Source organism: Leptodactylus fuscus, chromosome 1, assembly GCF_031893055.1.
Source record: "Leptodactylus fuscus isolate aLepFus1 chromosome 1, aLepFus1.hap2, whole genome shotgun sequence".
NCBI lineage: Eukaryota > Metazoa > Chordata > Amphibia > Anura > Leptodactylidae > Leptodactylus > Leptodactylus fuscus.
This window is the reverse complement of record NC_134265.1, coordinates 140,213,988-140,227,424: the sequence shown is the minus strand read 5'-3', so window position 1 is coordinate 140,227,424 and position 13,437 is coordinate 140,213,988. Positions and strand designations below refer to the sequence as shown.

Below are 13,437 nucleotides of genomic sequence, written 5' to 3'. Positions count from 1 at the left end.
ATGTAGACATGGTCAAGACAATCTCCTGCAGTTCAAACCGAGCATCAGTATGGGGAAGAAAGGTGATTTGAGTGCCTTTGAACGTGGCATGGTTGTTGGTGCCAGAAGGGCTAGTCTGAGTATTTCAGAAACTGCTGATCTACTGGGATTTTCACGCACAACCATCTCTAGGGTTTACAGAGAATGGTCCGAAAAAGAAAAAACATCCAGTGAGCGGCAGTTCTGTGGGCGGAAATGCGTTGTTGATGCCAGAGGTCAGAGGAGAATGGCCAGACTGGTTCGAGCTGATAGAAAGGCAACAGTGACTCAAATAGCCACCCGTTACAACCAAGGTAGCCAGAAGAGCATCTCTGAACGCACAGTACGTCGAACTTTGAGGCTACAGATGGGCTACAGCAGCAGAAGACCACACCGGGTGCCACTCCTTTCAGCTAAGAACAGGAAACTGAGGCTACAATTTGCACAAGCTCATCGAAATTGGACAATTGAAGATTGGAAAAACGTTGCCTGGTCTGATGAGTCTCGATTTCTGCTGCGACATTCGGATGGTAGGGTCAGAATTTGGCGTCAACAACATGAAAGCATGGATCCATCCTGCCTTGTATCAACGGTTCAGGCTGGTGGTGGTGGTGTCATGGTGTGGGGAATATTTTCTTGGCACTCTTTGGGCCCCTTGGTACCAATTGAGCATCGTTGCAACGCCAAAGCCTACCTGAGTATTGTTGCTGACCATGTCCATCCCTTTATGACCACAATGTACCCAACATCTGATGGCTACTTTCAGCAGGATAATGCGCCATGTCATAAAGCTGGAATCATCTCAGACTGGTTTCTTGAACATGACAATGAGTTCACTGTACTCCAATGGCCTCCACAGTCACCAGATCTCAATCCAATAGAGCATCTTTGGGATGTGGTGGAACGGGAGATTCGCATCATGGATGTGCAGCCGACAAATCTGCGGCAACTGTGTGATGCCATCATGTCAATATGGACCAAAATCTCTGAGGAATGCTTCCAGCACCTTGTTGAATCTATGCCACGAAGAATTGAGGCAGTTCTGAAGGCAAAAGGGGGTCCAACCCGTTACTAGCATGGTGTACCTAATAAAGTGGCCGGTGAGTGTATAATGTTCCCCAGTGCACCCCACACTGTTTAAAATCCCCCCCCCCCCCCAGAGTATAATCCTACATATAGCATATAATGGTATAAAATGCTCCCCTGAGCCCCCCACAGTATAATGCTCCACGATGACCACACACAGTGTAATATGTTCCCAAGAGTCCCCCCCCCCCTCAAGTATAGTATGCACTGGAAGCGTTAAGCCACTTCAAAGGAACACCATAAAACTCATTTTGATGAATATTTGTGAGGTTCAGCCCTCCAGATTGTTTCGGTGTTGTTACTGTACTCTAAGGTCTCCTCAGTCCCCAGAATATAATATGTGGGGGCCGTGGGAATGTGAGCGCAAATAACACACACTTTTGTTCACCTTGCCTTACCTCTCCTGGGCATCCTCATTGCGTTTAATTGTCTCTGGCATCCTCTTCAGACCTGGACGTGATGTCATGCATCCTGGTATTACTGCTGAGGCATGTGATTGGGCCTCAGCAGTCATGTGGGAGTCACTGACTTCACAATTGGTTTGCTAATGTTTGTTATATTTACTCTCCTCGGCAGGCTTCTATTGGAAAGGGGCTCGGAGGCCAGTCTGATACTGGCACTAAAGATAAAAGCAAGCTGGCAGAGATTAACCCCTTCCCGACATGCGCCGTAATAGTACGGCGCATGTCGGGTCTGTAGCTATGGCGATCGCCCGGGAGTCGGGCGGCCGCCATAGCCGCCGGGTGTCTACTGCTTTAAGCAGTAGACAACCGGCTCTAATGCCTCCGATCGGTCCCCGGACCGATCGGAGGCATTAACCCCTCCGGCGCCGTGGTCAAAGGCGCCGGAGGCGCCATTTTCCCGGCGGCGCATGGGCGCCGCCATTTTGCCCGGGATCGCCGGCTCCTGGAGCATGCTCCAGGGCCAACCCCCGTTGCCATGACAGCCGGGAGCCTGTACAAGGCTCCCAGGCTTGTCTGCAAATCCTCTCTTTTGCAGGCTGGTCTATGCAGCCTGCAAAAGAAAAGATGATTTTTTGCAATGCATTACAATGCATTAGCATTGTAATGCATTGCATTAGTGATCAGACCCCCTGGGGTTCAACACCCCTAGGGGGTCTAATAAATGCAAAAAAAAAAAAAAAGTAAAAAAAATATAAAAAAATATAAAAAGTATTAAAAGTTCAAATCACCCCCCTTTCCCTAGAACACATATAAAAGTAGTTAAAAACCGTGAAACATATACATGTTAGGTATCCCCGCGTCCGAAATCGCCCGCTCTACAAATCTATAAAAATATTTTTCCTGTTTGGTAAACGCTGTAGCGGGAAAAATAGTCGAAAGTGCCAAACCGCCATTTTTCACTGTTTTGATTCTGATAAAAATTTGAATAAAAAGTGATCAAAGCAATAACATTTCCCAAAAATGGTAGAACTAAAAAGTACACCCGGCCCCGCAAAAAAAAAAAACGCCCTATGCATCCCCTTACACTTACGTATAAAAAAGTTACGGCCGTTGGAATATGGCGACTTTTAGAAAAAAAATTTTTTAACACAGTTTTGGAATTTTTTTTAGGGGTCAAAATGTAAATAAAACCATATAAATTTGGTATCCCTGGAACCGTACCAAAACACAGAATATAGGGGACATGTCATTTTGGCTGCACAGTGAACTCCGTAAAACCAAAGCCCGTAAGAAAGTCGCAGAAATGCATTTTTTCTTCAAATCCACCCCATTCTGAATTTTTTTCCTGCTTCCCAGTACATTATATAGAATAATTAATGGTGGCATCATGAAGAAAAAATTGTCCTGCAAAAATTAAGACCTCATATGACTCTGGGAGCGGAGAAATAAAAAAGTTATGGGGTTTAGAAGGAGGGGAGTCAAAAACGAAAAACGAAAATCAAAAAATGCCATCGGCGGGAAGGGGCTAATGCTCTGGGCTACTTTATGCTGGGCATCTTTGGATACTGAAATTCATACAAAAGTTATGTTCATATAAAGCATTTACCTAACACATTCTTGCAGATCAAATACACCCCATCTTGACAGCATAATGCCCTAATGACAGTGCCATCTTACAAAAGCATAATGTGCAGCAACACAGAGAAGAAATGCAGGGATGAAAGGAAAAGTCGTTGGTGATCATTGGGCTCACAATGGCTGTAGTAGACACTGCACTAGGGAAGATGGTGGTATTAGTATCCCTAAGGGACTTCCCTTTAGTGAACCTGAATGATGGTCTAAGGACTGAGACAATGTTGAATGGTGTAACAACTTACAGTTTATTTGCAGTAAAACAGGTAACAACAGCAATCTGCAATTGAATTGAGGTACAGTTCTTAGGAATACATGTTTAGGCTGAGTGATGGAACTCGTTGAGGTCATGGCTCCCTTGCTGGGGATATCTTCTTGTCAAAAATTCTGCTTCAAATCTCTTACAAAAACATCATAAAATGTACAGGCTGCAAGATGCAGGTTCCAATAAGGGTGTCCATAACAGACCTGAGGTTCATAGATTGGTTCCTAGCTATTACGTCAAATCAGTCTTCCCAGCCTCTGTCACACACGCTGGTTCCATAAAAGTGAGTAGAAGAATGGCCCATCTCCTGAGTACACAATGACACGTGATCTGACTTTTAGCCAGAAGGTTTTCAACCTAACAAGGCACTCTCCCTCTTTCCCCCAACACACGCACCTTAGGCTGAGTTCACGCTGAGTTTTTTGGTCAGGAATTTGGTCAGGAATCTGCCTCAAAATCAGCCTTCAAAAAAAGCCTCCCAATAGAACTCTCCACAACCCAGCATGTCAACCCAGCCTCGTAGATTCGTCAGTTAGAGTTAACTGAATCAAATACTTTTTTCCCCTTGTGAAATAATGCCTCCACTGCTATGATATCACTGTTTTTTTCAATATGCAAATGAGCTATTCGGCACAATGAGGGAGTTTCCACCTTTCTCTTTGAAGCAGTGACAAATCCCTTGCTGCCCCAAAGAGCTTATTTGCATATTGACAAAAGTGGCAATATCTCGGCAACAGAGGTAACCATTCACAAAGGGAAAGAACTGTTTCATTTAAAAGACCCTAAATCTTACTGTGGCTGCTCCGAGAGGGCTGTGTCTGTGCCTTTTATTCACTAACTCCTCTCCTTCCCTTCTCCATAGACTTCTATACACTGCAGTTTGTCCTTGGTGAAGATGAGACTGAACAGTAAATTGAACAGTCTAGCAGATGGTCGGAGAGAGGCTAGTAACAGGGAATTGAAGTATCTCCACTGATATGATATATTAACATTATTATATTATACTTGCATTGCGATATAACAACAGTTTTATTTTTTTCTCTCCCACAGCTCATAATCAACCAAGATTGGATGTAAGGCCATGACGTTTGAAGTCATTGTTGTTGACTTCTCCCATATAAGAGCACTATGGGAAACACGTGTTAAGAAGTACAAAGAGCGATGCATAAAGGAGAAGGAAAGGATAGAAACTAGTGCCTTACAAAAGTAAGTATAGACATATAGTTCATGCTAGATATAAGCAAAATTTTCAAAATTTGTTTTAGGTTTGCAGTTTGAACAAAAAGTAGAATTTGGACCTAAACAGTTCTGATCCAAAAGTGCAAATTACCTTTAACAGTTGTGTATAACGCTCTGTCACTCTTAACTCCTCAAACTCCTTTCTAAGTCTTTAATGCAAACAAAGACAAAGTAAGGTCAAAGAGATAGCAATAGATATGACTATGGGTAAATAAATGTTAGCTGGTGGTAACAAGTGACCGATTTGAAAACATACCACACTGGACTTTTATAATTTATATAATTAAAAAGAAGTAATAACTGTTATGCTACAACCCAGATGGAGGAGACTGGAGGATCGAAGTAATAGTGGTGGTTGATGTGCCACCTGCTAAGCTGAGGACGCTCTACCAAGCACTCCAGCCCCACTCCTGGGCTGGACACCTCTGAGAGAGGTCCTGCAGCACTACCTGGATAGTGGTGACAGTGTTATCTCCTGGGGCGCTTCTAGTTGGAGAGTGGACCTCTCCTCTCTGAGCCAGTGAGATGTGGTTTGGAAGGGCCCTGATGGTTAGGCAAGCACGACTTAGGAGTTCAGTGGTTGCAGTTGAACAGAGTAACAACTTTATTATAACAACTGGAAACAGGTACAACAGCAGCTTCCAAAATGGGGGTAGTAGTACCACAATGTCCAATCCCCCAGCCTTGGTTATAGGAGGTTGTCCAGGGATGTTACAGTCTCTATGGCAAAGTTCTCCAAGTACTCCTCCTCGTGTCACTCCCAAATGAGGATTCTGGGGATAGAGGTGTTACAGGGAGTCCTGACAGAGACCTGATTACCTTCGGCTTAGGTTCAAACATGTTCCTCCTGTCAGGGTCCTCTCCTGCTCCTCCTGGCACAGAAAGCAAAATGTTCAATAGTCCAGACAGCAATACTCCCTTTCTCAGGGCTTTCTTTAGATGAGCGTGGGGCAAGTAATAGTCCTCCTAGAGTCAGTGTAGGCTATCGTTGAGATCCAGTCAAGGTGTGGCATTCAGGGATACTCTGCGTACTATCATCACTACACACCCCAGACTCTAGACACCTACAACTGCACCCAGTGGCCTGGGATTGGCCAGGGCTGAACCAAGGCAAAGGTTTAAACAAAGAAGGGGAAAATCAACAGGGAAAGCTGCAAACAGTATATATATATATATATATATATATATATATATATATATTTACATATATATATTTTATCCTATGAACAATATTTGCCATATTGTTCATATTGTGCACAGTGCCTGGCATTTAAACATTGATGGTAGATATATACTCTGGGAAACAGCTGATCTTGACGGATCCTAACAGTTGGATATCTAAAATTGATGGCCTAACTTAATGATAGGCCATGCATTTTCAAAAAGGCCAATAAGATATCAGTGGTGGTCCAATACCTGGGATTTTAAGCCCTTTATGGGCCAGTGATTGACCATGTCTGTAAGGCGCTGTGGAATATGTTGGCGCCATATAAGTAAGCTAAATAAATAAATAATAAGCTTGTGAGGTCAATAAAGCGTGGAACCTTTCAAGGTGCATTTTGGACATTGTGGGTTCTTTCTATGAATAGATTTTTCTAAGGAAACATTGAAAGTATAATACAAATGGTTAACTATATAAAAATACATTTCTCTAATATTGTTTTTTAACAGCCGTATTTCCGATTTGTATCCGGTACCAAACATCTGCCACTGAAGATTGAATTTTCATTTCTTTTTTCCATTCTTCAGCAGCCTCATGTTCTTCTTTTATTGACTCATGCCTTATAACATTATGGCAAATTCAAACAACCGAGACCGGCCCTTGTACCAAATGGTATTTTCCCAAGAGCATTCATTTTCCTAATATTCCTAGCCCCTAAAAACACTTGGAATTGCCTGTACTCAAAATCCTGTTTTATACTAATCCCAAATATTATATTTATTATTTGTTTATTTATTTTGCTTACTTGTATAGCGCCACAATATTCTGCTGCGATTTACAGACATGGCCAGTCATTGTCCCATTTAGGGCTCACAATCTACATTTCTCTATCAGTATGTCTGTACAAAGTTCTTTGAATTCTCTAATTTAACCTGTTGAGCAAAATAGATCATTTACCCACCTAATACTCTTGTCTTTCTCATCTTGAGAAATTTTTGAGATACTGTAAGTACAACTCCCGGGTTCTTATCAATCTTCAGATTGCCAGAAATGTCCGTATACCATTTCCCAATTTCCCTCCAGGCCATTCTTGTATCTGCTGTCATTATCAATCGAATTGGTTTAATAAGGTCAGCATGTAAACTACTTATCAATGAATAGGGATAAACCAATTGTTCCTTGAAGGATTGATTTAGATATTAGTCATTTCCCTGCATCCAATTCAAGAAATATCCTAGACCTCCTCTCGCTTTATTCATCATAAGACTTTTCAGGGCCACGCACACTCTTTTAAGATTCCAAATAAACTTATTAAATAACACTTGCAAATAAAGAGCATCTTTAACCCCTTAAGGACCAGGCCATTTTTTGGTTTCGCATTTTCGTTTTTCCCTCCTCACATTTCAAGAGCCATAACTTTTTCATTTTTCAGTTCACAGAGTCACATGATGGCTTATTGTTTGCGGGACAAATTGTACTTTGTAATGGCACCATTCAATATGCTGTGCAATGTACTGGGAAGCTGGAAAAAAATTCAGAATGAGGTGCAATTGGAGAAAAAATGCATTTGCGCCATTTTCTTATGGGTTTAATTTTTACAGCGTTCACTGTTTGGTACAAATGACATGTTACCTGTGTTCTACGTGTCAGTACGAACGCGGTGATACCAAATTTATATAGTATTTGAAATGTTTTGATACTTTTAAAAAAATGATAAACTTTGCAAAATAGAAAAAAAATTTGTGTCATCATGTTCTAACACCTGTAACTTTTTCATATTTTCATGTATGGAGCTGGTTGTGGTGTCTTTTTATGCGGGACAAGATGACGTTTCTATTGATACCATTTGGGGAAAGATCTGATGGTTTGATCACTTTTTATTCAATTTTTTATAGGAGGCAAAGTGTCGAAAAAAAACGCTTTTTGGCTGTTTTTATTTTTTTTGCCGCTACGCCGTTCGCAGTACGGGATAAATGTTTTAATATTCTAATAGTTCGGGCATTTTGGAGCGCGGGGATACCTAATATGTTTATGTTTAATGTTCTTTAATTACTTTTATAGCTAATCTAGGGAAAGGGGGGTGATTTGAACTTTTATATTTTTTTAATTTTTTTAATACTTTTAAAAACTTTTTTTTTCTTCTGTTACATTTATGATCAGACCCCTTAGGTACCTTGAAACCTAGGGGGTCTGATCGCCCATACTATTCACTGCAATACTACAGTATTGCAGTGAATAGGAAAATCGCAGCACTTCTATTAGACGATGCCTCTGGCATCATCTAATAGATCTCATGCAGAGACAAGCCTGGAAGCCTTCAATAGGCTTCCGGCTGTCATAGCAACCGATCACCGCCCTCATGTGACGTTCAGGAGGGCGGCGATCGGCGAAACATGGCGGCGCCCATGCCGCCGGCGCCGTTTACACACTGCGGTCACGTTTGACCGCAGTGTGTAAAGGGTTAACAGCAGCGATCGGCTCGGGCACCGACCGCTGCTGTTATTGGCAGGTCCTGGCTGTATGATACAGCCGGCATCTGCCGTGTATGGAGCGAGCTCAGTGTGTGAGCTCGCTCCATACAGCCCCATGCGACCCATGACGTAGAGTTACGTCAAGGGTCGCTAAGGGGTTAATACTCAGCATAAAGAGAAGAGTCTGCAACCAAAATGAAAGACAAAGCTGAATCTTACTATATAAAGAGATTTTTTCATCTGGTCAATTCTTTCTTAATTTTATCAGTCATTTGAAGAATATTATATTTATATATTTCATCTCTGGATTGGTAACCTGGAGCCCTCTGACCAGAATCAATAGTAATGTAGGAATCTCCTGTAGACTGCAGTTATTAGCCCCTTGCAAGGCATTATGGAGGAAGCCTATGTGATACCCGAGGTCATGGAATCCTTCTTATCTGCTTTCTCAAGGGCTCTGTGCTTTTACATGTTGGTTACAATTTCAGCTGCTTCACGCAAAAAGCAAAAATGAACAACAAAAAGTTTGGATTTGTTTGAATTCTAACTTTTTTGAAAAGTTCAAGTTAATTCTAGTTCCGAAGAGAACTGATTTACTCATCTGTAGTTCATTCAATTACCACTAAGACTATTGTCACTATTTTACATACTAAATTCATGGGATAGGTCGGAAGTATCTGATCTGGCGTTGGAAGCTACTGAAGTGGATGGGGAGAAGAAACAGTCAAGGAATAGGAGTTGAAGTTCACCAGCAGCACTGCTATACAGTAGATGAGGCTACAGCTTGCTCCTATTGCTTGAATAGAGGCAGACGATCATCTCCTTGCAAATTGCATTAGCATGCAGAGACTGCAAGAACAGCTGATCTGTGCGGGGTCTGAGTGTTGGACAACCACAAATCATATGCTGATGACCTATCCTGTGGAACGGTAATGACTATGAAATACATTTCAGGATAGAGCCCCACATAGAGAATTGTTGTAAAAAAACACTGTAAATAAGACCGCAGCAGAAATGCATCACCTTTTTATCCACAGAGTTTTCCTCTGTGGACTTTCTGCTTCTATTGCGGGTTTCTCTGGCCAGCACCCATCGGTTTCTACCTCCCAGTTTCGGGGGTCTGCCGACTCGGGGCACATTCCAACAATCACTATTCACCTTCCACTTTGTAATCACATAGGCCACTGTCGATTTTGGGCAATTCAGTTTGCTTGCTATGTCCCTTAAGGATCGACCATTTCTGTGGTACCCGACAATTACCCCTTTCTCGAATTCAGACAATTCTGCACTTCATGGTATCTTGCATGCGACCAATGCCAATGTACTGATGCCAATTCTGTTTCCTATTTGACAGTGGAAGGCGTGACGTACATCATGACCGCAGATATCTTCATTTGCATGAGTGTCCAAATACTTATTGGTAGACAGCATATTAATAGATGCTATTTGAGCAATATATATATAGATATGTTAAATAGATATAACAGATATATTTGAGCAATAAAAAGCAAAAGTTGGTTTTACATGCATGATGCAGAATAGATGAGGCATTTAGCAATTTCCAACAAGAGGAAAAAGAAATCCCACTTGCAGAAGCATTATAGGCTAAAGCTAGGGATCAGAAGTCAGCGTTGACCTGGTTTTACTATACTTTACTGTACAGCAGGTACATATTATCTCTAGTTCTGTTATTTTATAAAGCTTCCATGTATAACTGAGATTTGAACTAATTCTTCATACTTTACGATTAGTGTTCCTTTAAAACATATCTTCCCTGCACTACCAATTTCTTGAATTTGTGCTGGTTAAGAGGTTCGATAACAAAGATCAGATAGAGTCAACGTATCATGGTGCACACAGACTTGAAGATAGGGAACAATATGGCACATCAACAGAGATTTATGAGAATAACCTTATTTTTACATATTATGAAACATACTGTTCAGCACTGTAAAAGGAACTGTAAAGATCAATGATTTGCCAGCAGCAAACAACTGGTTAGATTTCAATTGAAAGTTTCTTTTTTGGGCAGCACATCAGAGAGCTTGTGCTCTGGGGAGGGATTTTGCTTCAGGCGATAAATGTTTTTAAGGAAAGCTAAAATTAAAATAAAATTATCCGCACTTCTAAATAGTCGAGGTGCCCTAGTTGCCAGCCTATCATGTTACTTTTTGCTTCTTCTTTTTTCCGTTAGATCTTCATGCGGCTTCTGCTGTGACACTAAAAATTGCATTAAAGCTATATAAATTATACAAACTTTGCCACTGTATTTGTCATGCAATATTTCTCAGACAGATTAATATCTGCTCTTGAGAATGACAAGTCCCTCAGGGTCAACATGAAAGATTGCCCTAAAATACCATAAAATATTCTATCTAGAAGTTTTCTCACTGACATATTGGTTAAAGAAGATTAGATGTAAAAATCAAATATTCCTAAGCATATTAGTTTTTTAATAGAGCTTTCCTATTCCCCTTACACACATGGATGATAAACTGTACAGAGACATAAATAATATTAGGAATGATAAATTGAAATTCTATATATAAAACAACATTGATCTAGAAAGTAATCTTTATTTTACATCTTATATACGGAATGACAGCTAATGTATAGCCAGGATTTAGATGCTTTTTTCTAATATACTGACCAAAATGATTGCAGCGATATTTCTTGTTAGAGAGAAATAGCAGCTATGAAAATGCTGCTCATGCCACCAGCCGCGATACCAAACAAATCCCGCTTGTGACAGGTACACCAATTGAAGCACTTGAACACCAAAAAAACAAGGTGAGATAGAAATCAGCATTCAAAGTATATGGCCAAAGATGAAAGCTCACATCTCAGATTAAAGGGAATTCATTATGAAAAGACTGATTCTTAAAAATTCCATTACGTAAGGAACTATAGTGAAAATCCAGGTTCTACAGTCAAACTCAATTCACTCCAGCAATGTCATAATACATGCAAAGTTGTTTCGGCCACTTTTTTTTTTTTTTTTTTTTTTTTTTTTTTTAGAGGCTTCGGTCACAGCTAGAAAGCTATTAGATACTACAGGTCACTTTTGTAATAGACCAGAAGTCCTTAACTATTTAGACAACACAACGCTCTTTTCTGTTTCAATTAATTTATTTGGAAATAAAATACGATTATTGTTTACATAAAACTGTAGTTATAAAGGAAATATAAACCAAAAAAGTACAGTGAAGTACAACATAACATAAAAAGTAAAGACTTCTCTGGAGGCAGATCCAGCCTATACCATAGATGTGTGCATGTGTCTAACTATAGGGCAGTGGTTCTTAACCTTGTTTGAGGTACCGAACCCACCAGTTTCATATGCACATTCACCGAACCCTTCTTTAGTTATAAATCAAATATGATTTATTTCCAAATTCAATACATAGGTATATGTTTTTACTGGTACACAAAATGAACCGTGCATAGGGCCTAGGGTTCGAGCGAACCCTGGTTAAGAACCACTGCTATAGGGGATGCAGAGGTAGCAATCGCTACTGGGCCCAGGAGTCTCAGCGGAGCTAAAGGAGGTTCAAGTTACACCTCTAGATGTTTGTAAACAAATACGTGGCAGTTATATAAAGACATAAAAAAAGAAGGAAAACTGCAGTACAGTACAGGTGGGGAACTTGAGATGTGGAGGGAGAAGTCCAAAAGTGTTGTTAATTGTTTATACAAACTAGCATCCATTTACGTTCAATAGAAATACATATAACACAGTATATTTTGAGCAATTTCAATTCTGATAGAATTCATCTTCTTTACATTGGTTAAGTGCAAACATATATTCATAATAATTATTGATCTTTCTAATAATATTGGCTGAGAAGAGAGGAAGACCTCCAGTTTTAAGCAATTGAGCAAAGAGTAGCGTATATATATATATATATATATATATATATATATATATATATATATATATATTATGACAAACTACCATCCTTAATAAAGATAGGATAGAGTCAATTCCCAACTTCAACAAACGGAATTCTGGAGTAAGTGCCGCAACCCAGATGGAGGGAACCAGAGGATAGCAGTAGAACTGACAGATGACGTGCCACCAGATTGACCGAGCACATACAACCACACCTACCAGCCCTGTTCCTGGACCTGACACTGCTGAGGGGGGTCTTGCAGCACTACCTGAATGGTGGTGGTAGTAGTTTCCCCTGGGGTGCTTCCAGTTGGAGAGGGGACCTCTCTACTCTGAGCCGGTGTGATGGTGTTCGGAAGGGCCCTAATGTTAAAGCAGGAATGACTCAGGAAGCAATTAATGCAGTGAAACAGGGTAATGCTGTAGAAGGAACAACAAGCAACTTGCAAATGGTTGTAGTAGTATCTCAGTGTCCCAGAATTGGTTTTAGGATGGTGTCCAGGGGTGATAAAGGCTTTAAGGCTGACTTCACTCCAACTCCAACTCCTCTCATGTGCCACTCCCAGCTATGGACACTGGGGACAGTAGTGCATGGTAGTCCTGACAGAAATCTAGTTACCTTTTGCTAAGGTCCCAAATCAACTCCTCCTGTCAGTTCACTCCACTTCTCCTCCTGCCACAGAGTCCAAATTCATGACAGCCAAACTCCCTTTCTCAGCCGCTGAAGTCCAGTCTGAGTGATGGTGCTCTCCTCTCTGTCAGTCCAGACAGGAACTGCACAGACTATCAACAGCAACAAGACTGGATCCTCAACAGTCATCCTGGAGACAAAAGTCTCCTTCAACCCCGCTCAGTGGCTAGGGCTGTACAATGGCTTAAGGTTTGAACACTGGGGGGAGCCACAGGGGGAAAACAACAGGGAAAGCTGAAAACAATATATGCAATACATAGAACACAGAAGCCAGGACATACCAATATAACCTAGCAGCACAAGAGACAAACAATTAAAGCAGTAGCATTCTGGGATGCTGCATAAGACTGATATGAGTTTTCATGACTTCTAACAATGATGTGGAAATAGAGGTCCAGAGTAAAAGAAAGAACAGACACTCCCAAAACAAAAGAACTAAAGTGGCAACCTATTTAAAATTCCTCAGTTTCGTGACTGGTATGGAAATAATTTTGTTAATTTTAAGGCATTTTAATATTTTTAATACCTGCTTATAATTTAGCTCATGATGACTAATACATGAAGTACTAGATAAAGT

At 40.8% G+C, this 13,437-nt stretch overlaps 1 protein-coding gene across 1 annotated transcript in view; it reads left to right on the top strand.

Moving 5' to 3' along the window:
- The window catches only part of LRRC2 (leucine rich repeat containing 2), a 284,202-nt gene that overhangs the window by 58,111 nt on the left and 212,654 nt on the right, over positions 1 to 13,437 (top strand). Inside the window, exon 2 of the mRNA XM_075277223.1 lies at positions 4,456 to 4,611. Coding sequence (XP_075133324.1) covers positions 4,487 to 4,611 — 125 coding nt within the window. The 5' untranslated portion in view covers positions 4,456 to 4,486. The remainder of the gene's footprint in view (positions 1 to 4,455; positions 4,612 to 13,437) is intronic.